The 21,145-nt window shown below is 54.0% G+C and overlaps 1 protein-coding gene across 1 annotated transcript in view; it reads left to right on the plus strand.

The window, feature by feature from the left end:
- The first annotated feature begins 6,939 nt into the window (after window positions 1-6,939).
- Window positions 6,940-21,145, plus strand: part of FBLN2 (fibulin 2) — a 70,545-nt gene continuing 56,339 nt past the window's right edge. Inside the window, exon 1 of the mRNA XM_064274815.1 lies at window positions 6,940-9,755. Coding sequence (XP_064130885.1) covers window positions 8,468-9,755 — 1,288 coding nt within the window. The 5' untranslated portion in view covers window positions 6,940-8,467. The remainder of the gene's footprint in view (window positions 9,756-21,145) is intronic.

A 21,145-nucleotide genomic window follows, 5' to 3' on the forward strand; every position in this document is an offset into this window, starting at 1 on the left:
CCCAACTTTCCTTAGGGGCCTGCTGTGGATGGGTGCCAGGTTTATTTTATTGAAGGAGGAGCTTTCCCTTACTGTAAGGATGTGTGTGTATATTTTGTGGTGAGGGGTAGCAGAGAGGACAGCAGCGAAGAGGGGGCATTTCTGACTCTGGTAGGCCAGTTACCCACTTCCCCCATCCTGCCTATGCCCACCCCTTGGTGGTGAGTCTGTGGAGAGTGTATTTGTTTCCTAGCACTGCCTTAACAAATCACCACACTCTTCGATGGCTTAAGACAACAGAAATTTATTCTCTCGCAGTTCTGAAAGCCAGAAGTCCAAATTCAGGGTGTCAGCAGGTCCATGTTCCTCTCAAAGCCTCTAGAAGAGGATCCTTCCTTGTCTTTTCCAGCTTCTGGTAGCACCAGGCATTCCTTGGCTTGTGGCTGCATCACTCCAATTTCTGCCTCCGTCTTCACATGGCCGTCTTTCCTCTCTATCCCTGTGTCTCTTCTCTGCTTTTATAAGAACACCAGTCATTGGATCAGGGCCCACCCTACTCCAGTATGTCCTCATATTAACTATATCTGCAAAGACCCTATTTCCAAACAAGGTCATGTTTGTAAGTACAGGGGTTAGCACTCAACATAAATTTTTAGGGGACATAATTCAACTCATATCAGTGGGGACGTCTTCAGGGGAGCTTGTCACACCAGCTGAGGTACATGAGGCTGTGCTGTGCTGGTGAGCATGCTCAGTCTTCTGTCTCTGGCCAGACGTTCCCTGGGAAGAGACTCTGGCCAAGTGTGAGCCCTGACCTCTGCTGATCTGTCCTGCCCTCTTCCCAGTTATTGCCCTGAGGACCTAACCCAGGCGTAAACCCTGCCACCCAGTATAGAATTTCCCCATCCCATCTACAACCAGGGCTCTGACCAGCAAACAGCAAGAGCTGTGACGGCTGGATGTCTGCACCTCAATTTGCTCTTCGTGTGCCCATTCTTGGAGCCTGCTCCAGTTTCTTGAGCTCTGGAGAGCAGAGACTTACTGCAATAACTGGACAGACTTCCACAAACCCTGTGTGTTAAAAGGCCCTGAACATATTCCATTTTCACCTAAGGCAGGTTGTCCTTGTGGCTCTTTATTATGGAGAATACTGAAGGTGGTTACAGGAACCCAGACACCTTTCACCTAGATTAATCATTGCTAACATTTTGCCATATTCTTAGGACATATTACAGACATAATGATATTTAAAGTATTAATCTTTAAAAATGCCAGTGGTTGCCAAATGTTATGGATTGACTTGTGTCCTTCCCACCCCAACACCCCCCCGCCCCCAAAATATGTTGAAGTCCTAACCTCTGTACCGTGAATGTGACCATGTTTGGAAATAGGTCTTTGAAGATGTTATCAGTTAACATGAGGTCCTACCTAATTATCTAAGACTGGTGTCCTTATAAAAAAGGAGAAGAGGCACAGAGGCAGAGAGGTGACAGCCATGTGAAGACGGGTCTACAAGCCAAGGAAAGCCAAGGATTGCCAGCTGTTGCCAGAAGCTAGGAGAGGCATGGACAGATTCTCCCTCAGAGCCTCCCAAGGAGACAATGGGACATCACCCTGATCTTGGACTCCCAGTCTCCGGAACTGTGAGAGAGTAAATTCTGTTCTAATAAGCCACCCGTTGTTTTGTGCTGTCCGAGTCAGCTCCGACTCGTAGCGACCCTATAGGACTGAGTAGAACTGCCCCATAGGGTTTCCAAGGAGAGGCTGATGGATTCGAACTGCTGACCTTTTAGTTAACAGCTATAGCTTTTAACCACTGCACCGTCAGGGCCACCTACTTTGTGGTATTTTGCTACGACAGCCCTAACAGAATCAGCTGTCACTCCTTGGTAGCCTCATATACAGCGTTCACACTTGGAGTCCTCAGCTCTCCCCCAGGTGTTTTTCTCTGCTGGTTTGTTCAAGCCACGGGTCCAGTCGGGATCACATATGTATTTGGTGGTTAAACCATGGGTCTCCTTTAATCTGGAGCACTTTCTCTCCTCGATGCTTTTCCTAGGGGCTGCAAGGCTGGGGCCATTTGTCCGTAGACTGTCCCACCTCTGAATCTGTCCGTTCTTAAGTGCGGAGTTCAGATCCCACTTTTTCTGGCTATCTATTGCTACATAGCCAATCACCCCAACACTTGGCGGCTTAAAACAATAGCAATCACTTAACTTGCTCTGGAAGTTAGAAGGGCTTGGCCGGGCTTTTTTTCCTGCTCTGCAGGGTGTCATTGGGGGCCATTAGTGCGTGGCGCTCACCAGGGTCTGGGCTGCAGGGTCTGGGCTGATCGAGGCCTTCAGAGCAGCTTCATGTGCATGCCTGGTGCTCTGCCAGGGGGGACCCTGGGAGTGTCGGGGTGTGTCTGAGGAGGTGGGCCTCCGGGGACAGAGTAGGTGGAGAAGGGCAGGGAGGGGATCTGGGGCTGGGAACCTGGAAAATTCCGGCACGGTGGCCTCCTCTTGCCACCAGCTGCCACCAGCAGCACAGTGCCGCAGTGACTGCTGTGGGCCCATTTCTCTGAGGACCGCACTTGACTTTGGTCAGCTGGGCATTACAGTAATAACACCATCATCACTGTTATTGCCGATATGCTGCCTTATCCAGCTTTCTCAGCGTTGCCAGTCAACCGGGTGGGGAGGGAGTGCTTGTGGTGGTTTTCCTGGCATTTCTGATTCCCAAGGCACCTTCCCCTGGGGGTCTGGCTCAGGGAAATGTGCCTGCCTCTGTGGCTGGCCCTGCAGGCGCTGAGCAGCCAACTTCCCAGGGCTGGCTGTGCAGGGGAAGAAGGGAATGTCCGGCAGAAAGACAGGGCCCTTCTGCACCCCACCCCACAGGGAGGGAGTGGGGGTCTCTGCAGGAGCTGAACACCGGGAGGCAGCGAACAGGGGCCCAGGGGCTGTGGGGAAGAGCAGCTGGAGCTGCTAGGAGGGTAATGTTGAAATCTGTGGCACGAGAAGTATAGAGAATGTGCCTGCCCAGCCACAGCGTCAGCGTCCTGGCCCTGCTGCTTATCTCTCGAGACGGCCCTGACAGGGAGGAAGCCTTCCCTATGTGGAACTGAAACCCACCATATTTGTCCCCACCCCCGGGGAACACGTCCCATCCAGAACAGCTGTGAAGACAGGGCTGGGGGACCAGGGCCCTCAGGCTCGCTTTTCTAGGACGAGCCACCACAGGGCCTGTCCCCCTCCTCACCTGGGCCACCTCCCATCTAGTCCTGCTGTCCCGCTCCCGGACGGCCTCAGATAGGATGGGGGCGGGAAACTCTGAGCAGGCATGCAGGCATTTCAGTAGGGGCCTACCTGGAGGCCACGGTGGGAAGCATAAGGCAAAGCTTACTGCCCTGGGGGAGTTGTGCCAGGGGCTATGAATTCAAACACTCAAGGCTGTGATAGTGAGCGAAGAGGCAGGGGAGCTCCATGGGAAACGGGGGTGTGTACACACCCCACTTGATAAGCAGGTCCCACCCAGCTGCAGTCCCAATGTGGCCTAAGCTTAGTTTTCAATCAAAGTTGGGAATCTGAATTTGTTTGTGAATGTTCCCAATTTTTAAATGCTGGTAACTAATTTAAAACTTTAAAAACCCACTGTGTGGGCTAAACAAAATTTACTTATGGGCAAAGTAATGTCTGAGGGCCAAACCTCTTCACTGCATAGGTGCAGAGGCCCAGGAGCAGAGGGGCCAGGGCCCTGCCCAGGGTCACACAGCAGAAGTCATGAGAAGCATGGAGATTTGGGCCTGTTGTTCTTTATCATTCTCCTGGGCTTGGGGTGGGTGGGGCACATGTGAACCCGAGATCTGGGATATCCAGGGGTTATAGGGCCAGGCCACCCTGGGAGGCTGTGAGGGTGAGCAGACAGATGAGGAAATCGTGGGGTGGGCGGTGTGGTGGCTAGGGCCTAGGTTGGCTAGGAACCAGGTTCCTCCAGGAGAAGATCTGGGAGAGCTTGGCTGCCCTCATGAAACCTTATTTTCCTCTCAGGATGCATGGTTCATGCCTGTGTGCAATCCTGCATGCGTGCGTGTGATGGGTGTGTGCCCGTGAGAGTGGAAAGGAAAGTAGGGGGCCAGAGAGAGGGGTTAAGGCTTGGTCTGCAAAAGGTCTCCTTCCTGAAATGCCACTGGCCAGGATGGGCCAGATGGCATTTCTGTACCACTCTCCCTACCTCCACCATCACCATTAAGAGCTACACTTCTTTGTTCATTGGGATGGCAGACCTAGCTCTAGAGGGGACACAGTTCAATCCATATGACCAAGGGACCCTTTCGGGGCCACAAGGGCTGACATGCCTGTCCCACTAAGCTGAGCTACAAATGACTGGAATCAGGAGCTGGTCCTGGGAGAGCTGGGCCTGCAATCCAGTGAACAAAGAAAAGTCCTTCTTGATGATAATGATGTGGTGGGGGGAGGGTGCTGGTGGTGCAGAAACACCGTCTGGCCCACCCTGGCCAGTGCCATTTTAGGAAGAAGACCTTTTCCAGACCAAGTCCTACAGCTTCTCTCCCACCCCCCACTTGCCTTTCCACACTCAGGGGCAAACACCCATCACATGCACACGTGCATGCATGCTAGCACGTGCACACGCATGCAGGCATGAACAATGCATCCTGAGAGTGGCACAGTGGTTAAAATGCTCAGCTGCTAACCGAAAGGTCAGCAGTTCAAACCCACCAGCCATTCTGAGGGGGAAAGATGTGGCAGTCTGCTTCTGCAAAGATTACAACCCTGAAAACCCTGTGGGGCAGTTCTACTCTGTCCTATGGTGTTGCTCTGAGTTGACTCAACCCGACAGCAATGGGTTTGGTTTTTTAAATACCTGTGGCTATAATCCCATTTGTGAATTATATGAGGCAATATTAGCTAGGTGTGTTTTAAGTCAGCCTCTTTTGAGATATACAAGAGATTAAGCAAGCAGGCAGAGTTGGGGGAAGATAGATGCACACCACATGAAGATGGCCCAGGAACCAAGGAACAGGACCTTCTCCCAGAGCCGACAGAGAGAGAAGGCCTTTGCCTAAAGTCAGCACCATGAATTCAGATGTCTAGCCTCCTGAACTGTGATAAAATAAATTTCTCTTTGTTAAAGCCACCCACTTGTGGTATTTCTGTTTTAATAGCACTATAACTAAGGGAAACCCTGGTGATATAGTGGTTAAGTGCTATGGCTGCTTACCAAAGGGTCGGCAGTTTGAATCCACCTGTCACTCCTTGGAAACACTATGGGGCAGTTCTGCTCTGTCCTACAGTGTTGCTATGAGTTGGAATCTTCTTGACAGCAACAGGTTTTTTTGTTTGTTTGTTTAGGTACCTAAGACACTTGGGCTTCCGGGCCTCTGAGCCCTACCTAGGCACAGACTTCTGTCTCCAGCAGCCTCTTTTCCATTTCCACTTGGATAATTCCTAGACTTCCCCAGCTCCTCACACCCAGATTGAAGGCCCTGTTCCCTCCAGCCCTCCTTTGCAGCCTTCTTTGTTTCAGGAGCAGAAGCTCATCCTTCCAGATTCCAGACCAAAGACCTAGCTCCTCCTGACCCCTCTCTTCTCCCAGCCCATCCAGCCCATCAGCTGGTTTTGTGACTCCACCTTCCAGATCAATGCTCTTTCCAGCCTTCTCTCCCCATCCCTTGTCTCCTACCTCCTGCCCAGGTTCCCTTGCAAACTGTTCTCAGCACAGCTACCAGCAGACCCCTTTGTTAGAAAGCCCCATCCTGTCACTCCCAAGCCCTGGCCCTTCCAGCCACACTGACAGGCACCTTGCTCCATGCAGCCACTGGCCTCTGGTCCTACCTGGCCTTGGCATCACTCTGCCCTTGCTTGCCTGCCCCAGCCATGGCCTGCCTGTGGGCTGTCCTCAGGGACTTCCTGCCTGGCCCTGCCCCCGGCCCTTTGCCCACGTTGTTCCTTTCTGCCTGACTGACCTTGCCTCTGGCTAGTCATGTGGCTGTGACTCCATGGATCCATTTAGGTCTCAGCTCAGGTGTCAACTCCTCAGAAAACCTTCCTTGACTACTCTTGCTACATAGGCTCTCCCTACCCACAGTCACTTCTGTCCCATTTCCCATTCTTCGTTGTATTCCTTACTGCCTGCCATTCAGTTGTCTGCTGATTTGCTTGTGGGTTTATGATGTGCCTCCCACCAGAATGCCAGTTCCGGGAGGGCAGGGACAAGGCTCGTCTTACTCACTGACAAGTCCCCAGGTCCTCAGTGGTACCTGGCATACAGTATTGTTGTTGTTAGTTGTTGTCAGTGCTGACTCTTGGTGACCCTGTGTATAACAGAACTAAACAGTGCCTGGTCCTGTGCCATCTTCATGATTGTTGGTATGTTTGAGTCCATTGTCATGGCTGTTTTGTCAGTCCATCTCATTGAGGGGTTCCCTCATTTCTGCTGACCCCCCGCTTTACAAACCACAAAATCCTTTTCTAGTGCAGCACACAGTAGGCCCTCAGGAGGGACTGGGTTACGGACTGGTAGGCCTCCTCCCTTCTTGCTGCGCTGGCCTCAAGGGGTGGGACTGCTGTAGGTATGGGGACCAGGCCTGACGCCTCTCTTCTCCCACCCCATACAGCCCATCAGCAGGTTCTGTGACTAGTCTTTGTGACTCTCAAGCCTCCAGAACCTAGGAGGGCTCAGGTCCTGCTTGCCCTGCCCTTGCTGCCTTGCCTAGCCCAGGGGAGGCCAGTGGCACGTGGGCTGCTTTCCTTCGAAACAACCGCAGCTAAGTCTTGATCTCCATTCTCTTCTTCCTCAGAAACTTCAAAAAAATGTTTTTTATTTAGGTTTGAAAGTGCAAACATTTAAATACTAGCAGTGTTTCTTCATTGTTTGTTTCTTTTTTAGTCAGACCATTTTAGCAAAGTGACAATAAGCACAGTGCCTGGGCTGGGGCCAGGGCTGGGGGCTGGGCTGGGGGCTGGAGTCGGTGGAGAAGGGGCCTTTGTCTGGGACTTTGAGGAGCCTCTGTGAGGTGGGAGACAGGCCTGCCCACTGAGTCACAGGGGCTGTGGGAACCAGTGCTTTCCCAGGGTGAAGGTGGATGAGGACTGAGAGAAGGTGGCGTAGGAGTGTGTTTGTGGAGGATGAAGAGGAGGGTGTGGGGGAGTCTCAGGGCTGCAGGCTGGGGGTGGGGAAGGTTTGGTGGCGCCTTTTTTTTATGGGCTTGAAAGCAGGGTTGGGCCGGAGTTTGGACCTTGCTGCTTGCTGGTGATGGGACATTGGGGCAGGGTGTGTCAGATCAGCTGCTGTGGGGATGATGCTGGCTTTCCTGGACAGGAGGAGTGAGTGGGAGAGGGCAGGGACAGAGCTGGCATGTTGAGGGCAGATGGGAGGTGAGACCTGAGCTGGAGCCAGACATGGTGAGGAGAGGAGTGCTTTTGCGGGGGAGAGCCGACATGACTTGTGGGGGGTGTGTAGGGGGCAGGGGGTGTTAGGGACAGTGAGGTATCCAGGATAATTCTGGGAATGGTAGTCATGTTTGCTGTTCCGGCTGAGGTGGGTGGCAGGAGTGTCTCCTGGAGCTAAACTTACACTATGGGGCGCTCTCATGTGGGTGCTCCTGAGCCCTGGATCTGGGGGCTGGGGGTGGGGCTGGCGTGCCAAAGCTGGGGAGGTGCTTGTTCCTGTCCAGCATCTGGGGTTGGTAGTTGGCTCCTCTGGCCAGCAGCCACGGGCCCTCTGGGCAGCTCTTTAGGGAGAGAAATTATTTCGGTGGTCGTGTGTATGTGTGTGTATGTACTGGCACGTAGGTGTGGCTGTGTGTGTGTGACAGTGTGTGTGATTGTGTAGAGGTGACGGAGGTGGGATGTGTGAGTGGCTGTGGCATGCCTGTAACACATGCCTGTCATGGAGGGTGTGAGAAGGACCCAGTGTGCCCGTGTCATGCTGGACGTGAGCCCTGGTCAGGTAGTGTGACTGTGAGTGAGGGGGCAGCTGTGTGTGTGTGTGTGTGTGTGTGTGTGCGTGCATGTGCGTGTGTATGCCCTGCCCTTGGGTCTGGTGTGTATGTATGCATGTGTGTGTGTGTGTGACTGGTCTGACTGAGGGCGTGTGTCACCATGGAGATGAGGGTGGGGGTTGAGTGGCTGACTGAGTGAGTGGATGTGGGGTCCTGTGGCTGTACTGTGGTCTGGCCTATGGAAGAGCACATGTGTGGCAGTGTCTGTGTATACCTGAGCCAGCAGGACTGAGAGAGTGTGGGGGAAGTGTGCCTGGGGTGGGAAAGATTGTACCTATAGCTTCTAGCCATGTGTACGTGTGAATGAAGGTGCCTGAGGCTGGGACCAAGTGCTTGCATGTGCTGGTGTGTGTGCATATGGGAGTGCACACGTGTGTGCTCCGGGCCCAGCATGGGCCGCTAACAGGCTTACTTCCTGATCCCTCAGGGCCTCAAGGAGAAGGGGACCATCCGGCGTGAGGTGGCACCTGAGTTGGCGGTGGGACGATGGTGCTACCGTGGGGTCCTACTACAGCCTGCCTGGCCCTGGTCCTGGCCCTGGCCCTGGTGTGTCCAGGCGAGGCCGCTCCACCACAGGACTGCACGGGTGTTGAGTGCCCGCTGCTAGAGAACTGCATTGAGGAGGCGCTGGAGCCAGGTGCCTGCTGTGCCACCTGCGTGCAGCAGGGCTGTGCCTGCGAGGGCTACCAGTATTACGACTGCCTGCAGGGTGGCTTCCTGCGTGGCCGTGTGCCCGCCGGCCAGTCCTACTTCGTGGACTTCGGCAGCACCGAGTGCTTCTGCCCGCCAGGCGGTGGCAAAATCAGCTGTCAGTTCATGCTGTGCCCAGAGCTGCCACCCAACTGCATCGAAGCTGTGGTGGCTGCAGACAGCTGCCCACAGTGCGGCCAGGTGGGCTGTGTCCACATGGGCCGAAAGTACGCCGCCGGCCACACCGTCCACCTGCCGCCCTGCCAGGCCTGCCACTGTCCTGACGCGGGCGGTGAGCTCATCTGCTACCAGCTGCCTGGGTGTGACACAGATGCTGAGGCAGTGCCAGCTGCCACCGCCACCCCTACAAACTTCTCAGACACCGAGGAGGGTGACCCCGAGCGGCATTATGAAGACCCCTACAACTATGACCAGGAGGTGGCCGAGGCAGAGGCGGTGGCTGCAGCGGCCTTGGCAGGGGAGCTCCAGGCAGGCGCAGGGGGCCCGGCTGCTCTGGGAGGCGGAGGTCAGCCCCTTTCTGCCATCCAGGCAACACCCTGGCCAGCTGCCCTCCCCAGGCCCACCGCAGCTGCTGCCCTAGGCCCCCCAGCCCCTGCTCAGGCCAAAGCCAGGAGAGTGAAGGAGGACAGTGAGGAGGAGAAGAAGGCAGAAAGAACTGTCATGGAGCAGCTGGCTTCAGGTGGCCCGAAGGGGCTGGAGGGGCCACCTAATGCAGACCCAGCTGGGCCAGGTCTCCCCGTCCAGGAGGTGGGGGCGGAAGCTAGGGCAGGGCCTGAAGAGAACCTCATCCCCGATGCCCAGCCCACCCTCCACAGCACAGGGCAAGAGGGAGCCAGACCTGCATTGGCACCTGGTATAGCAGGTCCCGTCCCCACACTGAGTACTCCTAAAGACCTGGTCAAGCCCACTGTCCACACCACCTGGACCACGCCACTGCAGGAGGTAGCCCAGGACCTCCCAACCCAGGAGGTGGCCAAGCAGCCGAAGATTCTGTCTCGTCCCCGGGCAGAGGAGGACATAGACCCCAACTCCGTCCATTCTGTCCCCAGAGGCAGTTCTGAAGGTAAGACCCTTTCCTCGATTCTCTGGAGCACTTTGCCTGTTCAGAGGTGCAGTCTCGGGGGCTCTAGTCTCTGCCCCAGGTCTCTGCACAGCTGCTTGGGGCAGGGGGAGCCAGGCAGGGCCTGAGGAGAGCCTTGTCCAGGACGCCCAGCACAGGCCATGGTGTAGACAGAAGGCTCTGTGATGGAGCTTTCTCCAAGCCCAGCTGTGTGGAGGTGGAGTGGGGTGGTGGTGAGTGAGGCCACTACTGCAGGGGGATTGGGCCACCTGATAGGGCTCCTCAGGCATCCCTCGTCAGAGCTGGGAGGTCCCTGAGGAGGGTTTCTGCTCAGGGCAGGGTGGGCCCAGCAGGGAGTGCTGAACACGGACCTGTTGTGGCCAGCAGCTCACACCCCGGCCTCCTCCTGACAGAGGTCTCTGGGCGTGGCTGCATTTGTGGTCTCTTGTAGGGGCTCCTTGTGGCACCCTAGTTCCCTACCAGATCTGCCGCCCCTTCCAGCCAGGGGTCCCATTAACATACAAGTCAGGCCTCATCCCTTCTCTGCTAAGAATCTCCCAGGGCTCTGCTTTATGCAGAGTAGAAGCCCAAGTCCTCACCAAGGCCACAGACCCTGCACGCCTGGCCTCCTCCCTGTCCCTCCTCCTTGCCAGGTACCTGCCTGCCCCAGGGCCTTTACACTTGCCACTACCTCTGCCTGAAATGTTCTTTCTTGTGGCTTACCCCTCCCTTCATTCAGTTCTCTGCTCTGTGTCACCTCCCCAGAGAGGCCTTCCCTGATCCCCCCACTAGATAGAGGAGGCCCACCACCCCTTCCTCCTCTCTGCTTTATGTTCTCTTAGGAGTGCCTGATGTGGAAGCATGTAGTTACTTGTTCACTCGTGTATCGCCTGTCTCCCCCAGTACAATGTTAGCCCGCACAGACAGGGACCCCGTCTGCCGTATCCACTGCTGTGCCTGAGCGCCTGCGGCAGCGCATAGCACACAGTGATGCTTTGTAAACACTGGGTGAATGAAGGAATCAATGGAGCAGGCTCTGGCCACCTCCCAACCCTCAGTCTGCTCTCCTTCCAGCATACTCCACGCTGTCTCCCTAGAGGCCGTGCATTTGCTCCCATGTTCCCATAGCCAGCTCAGGCAGCACCTACTCCAAGAAGTATTCCTGGAATCTCCCCCGGCCTGGGCTGGACTTTGGGTCTTGTCTGACCCCTGTCGTCCTCCTACCTCGCCTCCCCCTGCCCCAGCTCTGAGTGTGCCCTGGCTGTTATCAGTCTTTCCCCAAGCACATGTCCTACTGTGTAGGCCCTTGGGAGGCAGAGATGGAGCAGTGCAGCCCTGGCCCACAAGGAGGGATACCTGGGTGGTATCTGGGAAGGCTTCCTGGAGGCAGCGGCATTTCTGCAGCTTTCCTATCCACCCATGTTGCCACCCAGCTATGTGGCCTCAGGCAGGTCTTTTACTGGCCTGATCACGCGTCCCCATCTGTCATTGCTCCTGCACTGACGGGGACCCTGCTCTGGGTCCAGTTGGTGTGCCTACAATGAGGAATGAAAATGGGGAGCTCTGTGACGCACATGTCTCTGCTTCCAGCCCATTTGTGGGGGGAATGTACCTGGCTGAGCACCTACAGGGCCAGGCACTGTTTCTGTGACTTGATCTTGCCCATAAGCCCAGAGGTAGGCTCAATATCCCTGTCCTAAGCTGAGGAAGTTGAGGTCAGAGGTAAAGTTAGTGGCCCCAGGCCACACAGCTGCAGGTGACCTGCTAGGACAGGGGTGTTGGGCTGCAGGGCAGCTCCTTCGCTTCCTCCCTAGCCCTGGGCCTGTGGGGCATGGGTGCGTGGGGCTGTGCTCGGGGCTAGGCGTGATGCTGGGCGGCAGTGCTAATGAAGTGCACGTGTAGATGGGCAGGGTTCGGGGCTGGGTTCCTGCAGGGTGCAGCTTGTTTGGGCTGCCGACTCCAGGGTTTCCAGAAGAGCTGCAGCCCCCATCTTGCCCCCGCCTCTTGCGGCCAGAGGCCTCACTGTGGTTCTGGGCCATTGGAATCCTGGAGAAGGGCTTTGTTCTCATGAGCCCCAGCCTTTTCTCTGCCCTGGGCTTTCTCACGTGGGCTTCAGGATGTGGCCCTTAGCAAGGGCTGCTGAAAAATAGGGGTCCTGTCCGTCTGAGGGCTGCCCTGGCTGATGGCCAAGCACATGCAAAGGCCCGGAGGGCAGAAGGAGCAGGGTATGGATAGGGATGTAGAAGTAAGGGAAGTAAGGGAAGGTATGGGGGCAGGGGCATCTAAACAGGACCCAAGATGAGGCACTGCCAGAAAAACCAGGGCCAGCCTGCTATCCACGGCCCCATCCACCCTCCCCTCCTACTGACCCACCTGCCTCTACTATGTGTGTGACTCAGGCAAGTGACTGAACTGGTTTGTGCCTCAGTTTCCCATCTGTAAAGCAATGGAGAAGAACAGTTTCTGCTTCATGAGGCTGTTGTGAGGATGAAATGAGCTAATGCAGGTCAGATGCTCAGCACAGAACTTAGTAGTTGCTGAGTAATTAGAAATGTTAGCAGATATTATTCATCCATTCTTCAGTCCACCCACTTCTTTCTTCAACAGATGTCTACTGAGCTCCCTCTCTGAGCCGGGGGTCATGCCAGGGAACAGGCACAGCCTCTCCCCTTTTGTGGTCTGATGGAGGAGGAGGAGGAGATTAAACAGACAAACACAGATTTGTCTGTGGTGATAAGTAAGGGCGGGTGACGGGAGGCTGAATAGGGGAATCAGGTTGCCTGTTTGAGCCTCCTGGAGAAGTAGGGGTGGGGATGCAGTTGTGGGGGGAGGGCCAGGGGTCCTGGGTGGTGGAAGGGCTCTCAGTGGGGAGGAGCTGGAGAGGTAGCTGGCTCAGCAGTGGGGCCTGTGGAGAGACAGGCAAGGGCTGGAAGGACCCCCCAGCCATGTTGCCTGGAGAAGAAGCCAATGCCCGAGGCCTAACTCGGGCGGGGGTCCGCCTTTGAGCCAGAGCTGTGCCAGGGATCCAGGCTGCCTCAGCTGGGCCGTCCCCAGCTTTGAGCATGTCCAGATGTGGCCTAATGGAAGCCACATGCCCAGCTCCCTGCTCCGGGAAGAAGGGGTCTGATGTCTGTTGTTGCTTAGGGGTCTTTGTTTGGGAGGGCAGCTTTTCTTGCTGGCACGACGGGAGGAACCATGGATCCCCCTCTCCATCTCTGGCCCCTCCTGGGCCACAGAGGAGGAGCCAGGCTGACCCTTGGGGTCAGAGGCTCTGAGAGAGGTAGAGGCAGCCCCTCCTGGAAAAGGCTCCGGTACCACCTTTGTGGTCCCCCAGGACGTGTGGCAGTAACGTGGCCCCTTCCTCCTCGGTGCCTCACTTGACCAGAATCTCCAGGGGTACGGCCTCTGAATACTTTGACATTCTGGTTACCAGAGAAGCTTTTAAAAATTCTAGTTACTGTTTATGTTAATCACAAACACCATCTAGCATTTAGGGCTTGTGCTGGACACCGTGCTAAGCACTGTGCAACGATCAGCCCCTCTCATCCTCCCAGCAGCCCAGTTAGGTTGGTGCTCACATTTCCAGGGGAGAAAAAGGAGCTCCAGAGAGGGCAGGCCATAGATGGAAAGTGATGACCCAGGCTTCTCCAGTTTTTATTCTATTCTTCATCTGCACTTTTGAGTGTTCAGTGTGTGCATGGACTGTGGTCGATGCTGAATGTACAGTGTTGAGCAAAGCCCAGCAGAGTCCCTGCCTTCAGGAAGCTTATGGTTTTGTGGGAGAGATAAAGGATCTAACAGTCCTGCAGATATGAAGGTGTGGGCTGCAGAGTGGAGGCCCAGTGCTTTGCCACCTGTCCAGGGGGTTGACTTGTCCTGGAAATCAGGGAAGACTTCCTGGAGGAAGTGGTGCTTGCAGGGAGATTTGGAGGGGTGTTAACTTGGTATGTGGGGAGCAGTGAGAAAAGAGTGCTCCAGGCAGAGGGAATAGCATGTGCAAAGGCCCTGCAGTCAGAGGAGACTTGGTAAGGTGTTGAAAGGAGAAGCAGCTGGGACAATGGGGGACGTGTTTATTCTCAGGATGAAGATTTTGGCCTTTGCCCAAAGGGCAGTGGGGAGCCACTGAAGGTGTAAAGCAGGGAGTGGCACAATCTGATTTGTGCTTTGCAGGGGACAGGGAGGACAAGCTGGAAGCAGGGCTGTGGCCCCTGGGACCAGCACTCCAGGGCCCCCCAGAATCACCAGGCTGTGGCTCTGGGGAACAGGAGGGAATGACCCACCAGTCTCTCCCTGCTCCCTGGGAGGACCCCTCATTTTGCCTCTCCTCTCCAGTCTTGGCCTGTGGCAGTGTCAAATTTGTGTCATAGTCCAGGGACCCAGGGGGAGCCGGTCCAGGATTCCAGATGCCTGAGCCTGTATCCTGTGAGACACAGGCATGTCCTGCCAGAACTAAAGGCCCTGGAGTAGCTGTGGGTGGGGTGGCCGTACCATGGCCATGGATTCAGCCAAGCCTTCCTCTCCTCACCCCCAGCCACTACGGAGGCCCCTGTGAAGGTCTCGAGATGGCATGTCCCTGACTTCCAGGGCCCTGCTGGGGCAGCAGTGAACAGGTAGAAAAGAGGCCTGAGTCTCTACCAGCCCTGCATGTCATCAGGCGAGTCCCTGTGTGGAGCGTGGTTACCAAGGCCCTGGAGTGGGAATGTCAGAGCCGCCTGCCCTGTGTATCATGTGCCGGATGCAGAGTGCTGGCCTCCCTGTAATGGAGCTTTGAAGATGGCATGTGCCAGGGCCCACCCGCATTCTGTGTATAACCTGGGGCTGTAGTCTCACCCCTCTGAGCCTCAGTTTCTCAGTGAAGTGGCGTGGATAGCAGTTCTGGGTATAGGTGGCTGCTCTGAGGGTGAGGAGTGAGGGCCCCCTATGTCTCCTGTCCCCGTGGCACCAGCTGTGCCACCATTCTGGGGACACCCCTCTCATCCGTGCACATGCTCACTCTCTAACACGTGTTTGTCAGCATTGGGATTTGTGACAAGCATTTACAAACTGAAAGGCCTCACGGTCAGATCCAGCTTTCTGGTTTTGGTTGAAAAATTGGAAGACGTGCCAATGCTAGGCCCACATCTTCAGGCCAGCACTGGGGAAGCTGGGAGAACTGCCCCTTCAGACAGGATAGGCTGGGTGTCCTCGGGTCACATCGCCTGCCCAGCCCTGTTGGCAGTTGGGTTTGGGGCCTCTGCTGGGGCAGTGTCAGACACACAGAATTCTATCCCATGGAACTTCAAGAGAGCCTGGTGGTGTATCACATTCCATGGGAGGGAAAGCTCGTGTCCTGGGAGGGGGGCTTTTCTGGAGGTCACAGTTGGGTCCAGTCCCTAAGTGGAGAGGGGTGGGCTCCTGGCTTCTACCCAGAGCTGGGCCTGCCCTGCCTTTGCCTGCCCTGGAGGTTGGTACTTGTCGAGGGTGCATTTTGACAGCCCTTCCACATGGTGAGGGCTTAGGGCCAAGGCTAGGCCAGTGGTGGGTTTCTTTATTTTAATTTTTAACACTAACTCTTTTCTTTCTTTCTCCCCCCCTCCCCCGTCTCTCTTCCTCTCTCTCTCTCTCCCTCTGCCCCTTCCTCCCTCTGGCTTTCCCTCTCTCCCCTTCCTGCCTTCTTCCTTCCTTTTTTCTTTTTAAACAACCTTATTGAGATATCATTCACATGCCATAAAGGCCACCCATTTAAAATGTACAGTTCAATCATTTCAGTATATTCACAGACTTGTGCAACTATCACCAAAACCTGGTTTTAGAACATTTTCATCACCCCAAAAAAGAAACCCCATACCCCCTAGCAGTCACTCCCACTTTCCTCCTTCCTAGCCCTTGGCATCCACTAATCTACTTTCTGTCTCTATGGATTTGTCTGTTTTTCTGGACATTTCTTATAAATAGAATCCTACAGTATGTGGTCTTTTGTGACTGGCTTCTTTCACTCAGCATAATGTTTTCAAGGCCCATCCATGTTGTAATATGTGTTCTTGTTAGGTGCTGTTGAGTCAGTTCCAACTTACAGCATGCCTGTGTACAACAGAATGAAAACACTGCCCAGTCCTGCGCCATCCTCACAATTGTTGTTATGCTTGAGTCCATTGTTGCAGCCACTGTGTCAGTCCATCTCATTGAGGGTCTTCCTCTTTTTCCCTGGCCCTCTACCAAGCATGATGTCCTTCTCCAGGAACTGGTCCTTCCTGATAACATGTCCAAGCTATGTGAGACAGAGTCTCACCATCCTTGCTTCTCAGGAGCATTCTGGCTGTACTTCTTCCAAGACAGATTTGTTCATTCTTCTGGCAGTCCATGGTATGTTCAACATTCTTTGCCAACACCATAATTCAAAGGCATCAGTTCTTCTTTGGTTTTCTTTATTCATTGTCCAGCTTTCACACACATACGAGGGAACACACCATGGTTTGGGTTGTAATACCTATCAGTGCTTTATTCCTTTTTATAGCTGAGTAATAATGCTTGGTAAAGTAGGTCAGCGAGAAAGAGGGAAGACCCTCAATGAAATGGGTTGACACAGTGGCTGCAACAATGGGCTCAAGCATAACAGCAACTATGACGATGGCACAGGACCGGGCAGTGTTTAGTTCTGTTGTACACAGGGTTGCTATGAGTTGGAGCCGATTTGACGGCACCTAACAACAACAACAACAATATTTCATTGTACGGATATACCACGTATTGTTTATCTGTTCGTCAGCTGATGGACACCGGGTTGTTTCCACCTTTTAGCAATTGCGAATAACGCTGCTGTGAACATTCGTGTACAAGTTTTTCTGTGGACATAGTTTTTATTTCTCTTGGGTATACACTTCTGAGTGGAATTGCTGGGTTTTTATGGTAACTGTATTTAACCATTTGAGGAACTGCCGGAATGTTTTCCACAGTGGTGGCACCATTTACATTCCCACTAGCAGCGTATGAGGATTCTGATTTCTCCACATTCTCATCAACACTTGTTATTATCTGACTTTGATTGTAGCCATCCTAGTGGGTGTGAAGTGATACCGCATTGTGATTTTTATTTGCCTTTCCCTGATTTCTAATGATACTGAGCATCTTTTCATGAGCGTACTTTAGAAAATTCTAGAAAACAGGAAAATACACAAGCACACATTCCATTAGCCATTAGAGTGATGACATCATCACATTGTCATGTAGCATCTGGAAGACTCCACTCTACAGTCATGGGAGAATTAAGATGAAAAAGGCAATTAATGTTCTAGTGTTATTATGAAGACAAATTTGACCTCACAGACCCTTAAGAGGGTCTTGGGGAACCCTCAAGGACCCAGAACCAAACATGAGAATAGACATAAGCATGTTGGTGTGTACACATATTCTTTTTCACAATTACTAGCATATTTTGCACACTGTTTTGTGCTTTTTTCAAGTAACGGCATATCTTCGAGCTCTTCCCTCTTGGTGCGCGGAGAGTCCCTTATTCTTTCTGACAGCTGTCCAGGACTCCGCTATACACACATCCATCTTTTATTGACTGTCCTCTGTTGCGGGCCATTCTGATTGTCCCCAGCCTTTACCATTAGAACGTGATACTACAGTGAACGTATTTGAACTCACACCTTTGTTTCATGCCTCAGTATAGGATCGCCAGCCCAGTGGCTATGGGCAGTTCTTTATTTTTTCTTTGTAAACGTTTCATTGAAATGTAACCAATACAAAGTATACTTATCAGAAATGTGACCAGTATGGAGTCCCTGGGGGGTACAAGTGGTTAACGTGCTCCAGTACTAAATGAAAGAAAGATTGGAGGTTTGGTCTACCCAGAGGCACCTTGGAAGAAAGGCCTGGTGAATCTCCTTCTGAAAAATCACCCATTGAAAACCCTGAGGCCCACAGTTCTACTCTGACACACATTGGGTTGCCATGAGTTGGAACTGACTTGATGGCAAATGATTTGGTTTGGGCTAATGGGTTAATGATTAAGCAGCAGAACATGACTGCCCCAGAAAAGCCCATTTATATGTGTATTTATATTCCTGGTTGATGTTGTCCACTTGTTCTCCCGGGAAGGTGTACCGGTTTTTACTCACACCCGCAATGCATGAGAATGCATTTCCCCGTTTTATTTATTCAACAGATACTTATCGAGTGCCTGCCTCCCTGTTCTAGGTGCTAGGGATACTGATGTGAGCAAAACAACAATATCCCTTTTCCTCGTGAAGCTTTCACTCTGGAAGGGGGAAATACACAATAAATAAAATGAATAAGTAAAGTGTATGGTATGTTAGATGGTGAGGAGAAGATTTGTCAGGATGCTTTCTCTACGATTCTGAGCTTTGCCAATCTGAGAAGTGAAGAGTGGCCTCTTGTAATGTTTTTAACTTAAGTGTGTGCTTTATCCTTTTTCCACCTTGGCCAGCAGCTCCCTGGCACATCTGAGTGGCTACATTCACCACCAGGGCCATGGCGCTGTGTTGTAGTCTTTGTACCACTCTGACCAAACCGGTTCCAGCCTTACCTGCTGGAAACGTATTTTGGTCACTATATGAATTATTATTATTACCACTGCCACAATAATGCTGAGTTGCAAACATGTACAAAATCTCTGTGGCAGATAACAGTAAAGTATTATTGCTCACACGTTCGCGTGTCGGCTGTGTCTGGTTAGCTGGGGGTTCAGCTGGGGGCTCGCTGCTCCAGGATGGCCTCAGCTTGGATGGGGCATCTCTGCTGCATGCGTCCTCTCATCTGCTGGTGGGTTAGCCCTGGCTTGTTCTCATGGTGGAAACAGAGGTCCAACAGAAGGATTAGACATGCGCAAGGAGTTGAGCCAAGGCTCGGGACTACCAGGACCATGGCTTCTGCCCAGAGCAAGTCAGGAGGCCAGCCCAAGGAGGCCAGATTCAAGGACTTCTCTTGATGTGAGTGGGAGAAGGACAGGAGGAGTGGTCGGTCAGAGCAAGTCAGGAGGCCAGCCCAAGGAGGCCAGATTCAAGGACTTCTCTTGATGTGAGTGGGAGAAGGACAGGAGGAGTGGTCGGTCAGAGCAGTCAGCCAGCCTACCAGTCCTAAGCACCAGGCCCCAGGCCCTGGGCTGTCGCTTCAAGTACATCCTCTCAGTCCCCACAACAACCTGGCAGGGAGTGAGTGGTGGGTCCCTCTCCAGCCCCAGGTCTGCTGAGGCCTCAGATGTCTCTGGATTTCTCGCTTGGCTCGTTGGGTGGGCCTGCTCTAAGGCTCCAGGACTTCAGGCTGGCTCTGTCCCTCGCCAGCTGTGTGACCTTAGGCAGATTGCTTAACTGCCCTAGGCCTCGGTTTCCTCATCTGTAAGCGAGCTTAGTGAGCTCCCTCCCAGAGCTGTGTTCTCAATGGGAAGACAGACTGTGTTGGGCACCTGGTGGGTGTCTGTCACAGCAAGGCTCTGCTTCCAGCTGGAGTCCTGGGTGCTGTGATCCCAGCCCTGGGGGGCACTGCCTGGTGGGCAAAGGCTGCCGGCTCCGGGAGCTTCCCACTCACATGCCCAGGCTGAGGCAGCAGATGCGCCCCTCCTGAGGCTGAACCAAGCCTGGGAAACATTGGCCTCCTGCCCGCAATCCCTCTAGAATCTAGGTGCCTCTGTGCACTGGACCTTAGGAATCTGTGCTACGGGGGCAGTGTCGGCATCGTCTGCCTGCAGTACCCCTTCCAAGCCAGGCCAGGGTTGTGTGGCCTTTGGCCTCTTTGTCCTGCAGCATCTGGGGCTTTGAGGGGGGTTCTGCCTAGCTGAAATCAACATTGCATGGCTAGCTCCTGGGACTGCCCACCCCCTTGTCCACACCAGGGTCTCCATGCAGGGAAAACAGAATTGGCACCAAGTCATGCCCAGCTTGGCTCTCTGGAGTCCTGAGTGTGAATCTTGCCTCTGCCATCCCTGGCTGCATGACCTCCAGCAAGCAGCTCACCGTCTCTGAGCCTCAATTTCTGCATCTGTAAGAAGAGGAGAGAGTAATCTCTACCCCTAGGGTTCTTGAGGAATGGTGAGTTAGTGTAGGCCAGCACAGGCAGCAGCTCAAGCCAGCTGTGAGTTCCCTTCTTTCTCCTGCTAGAAGGTCCCTATGCTGGGGGCTGGGAGAGGGGCCGAGTATTTGTTTAAGCAAACAGATGTGTGTCTTTTCTGGTGGCTAGAAGCTGTCACCTCTGGTGAAAGAGCCAGAGGGGCCAGGCCTGGGGAGGTTGGTGGGAGGTGTCGGGGCTCACTTCCTGCCCCCACCCCTGCGACGGTCTTAGAGCCCTCTCCAGATGTGCCATGGGGCTTCCTTGCTGGCTGATCCTCCCAGCCCTGTGCTCTTGTTTGCCAGCTGAGTCAGCAAACACTGCAATCCAGAGACCTTTTCAGCAGTGGTACAGCTGGGCTGTGTAGACCCTGTGAGGAGCTGAGGGCACCATCTGGAACCTGAGAATGAGGGGGAGAGAGGGTGTGGCGCAGGGCATCCTCCCCTCTGACCCTTGTGGTGTTGCTGACATGATGGAGGCGCCCTGCTTATCACTTTACATGCCCCGAGAGGGTGCCCTCCTTACTCCCCTTCTGTAGAGGAGGTGGCCGAGGCAAGGGTGGGCAAGGAAAAAGTCTGAGGTTCCTGAGGCCAAGGAAGCAGGCATTGACTTGGCCTCTGCATCAGGCACTTTGGTCACTGACTGCCCGGCGGGAATCATATTTTCTTCATGTCAGTGGACCAAGGTGCAAGTCTGCCCCTACCTCTGGTGCCCGGGGCACTGTGGGGCCTGGGGCAGGGCCGAATGGCCTCAAGTTCTACACTTGCCATAGCCCCAGGCTTCCTCCCTGGCACAAAGTTTAGGACTCTGGGATTCTCTGGGGTCTGTATGGTGATGGTGGCGGTGGGGGCCCTGGAAGAGCAAAATCTGGCCACAGGGAACTGCCTGGGCACAGAGTGCCCTTGGAGCCCGAGAGAGAGCAGCTGTTCTGTCTTGCTCCCGCCCCCTTCCCTCACTTTATCTGCCCCATCCCTCATTCATGACACTTATGGACACATGCTCTGGACCAGGCAGTGTTGGGTGCCTGGAATCCAGGAGAGTTAGGAGGCGAGGACGCTGTCCCCTGGGACGCACACAGTGGATATAATGCCTCCAAACTCAGGGCAAACCTGGGGGCCTGAGAGTGAAGCAGAAGCTGGACTGGTGGGGGCCATGGGGACTGGGGACTTGTCCTTGAACCCAGGGGTGGTCATCATTGCCACGGGTAGTGGAAGCCTAGCGTGGATGTACTGGATTTTCCAAAAGGAGCCTGAAATCTGGAGTTTCATGTGAAAGCTCCCAATTTGTAAACGTTGGCAATGAATTCAAATATTTTCAAGCACCGGCAAAGCACACAGCTGTCCCCAGCTTGC

The sequence above is a fragment of the Loxodonta africana genome, chromosome 22 (assembly GCF_030014295.1).
Source record: "Loxodonta africana isolate mLoxAfr1 chromosome 22, mLoxAfr1.hap2, whole genome shotgun sequence".
Lineage (NCBI taxonomy): Eukaryota > Metazoa > Chordata > Mammalia > Proboscidea > Elephantidae > Loxodonta > Loxodonta africana.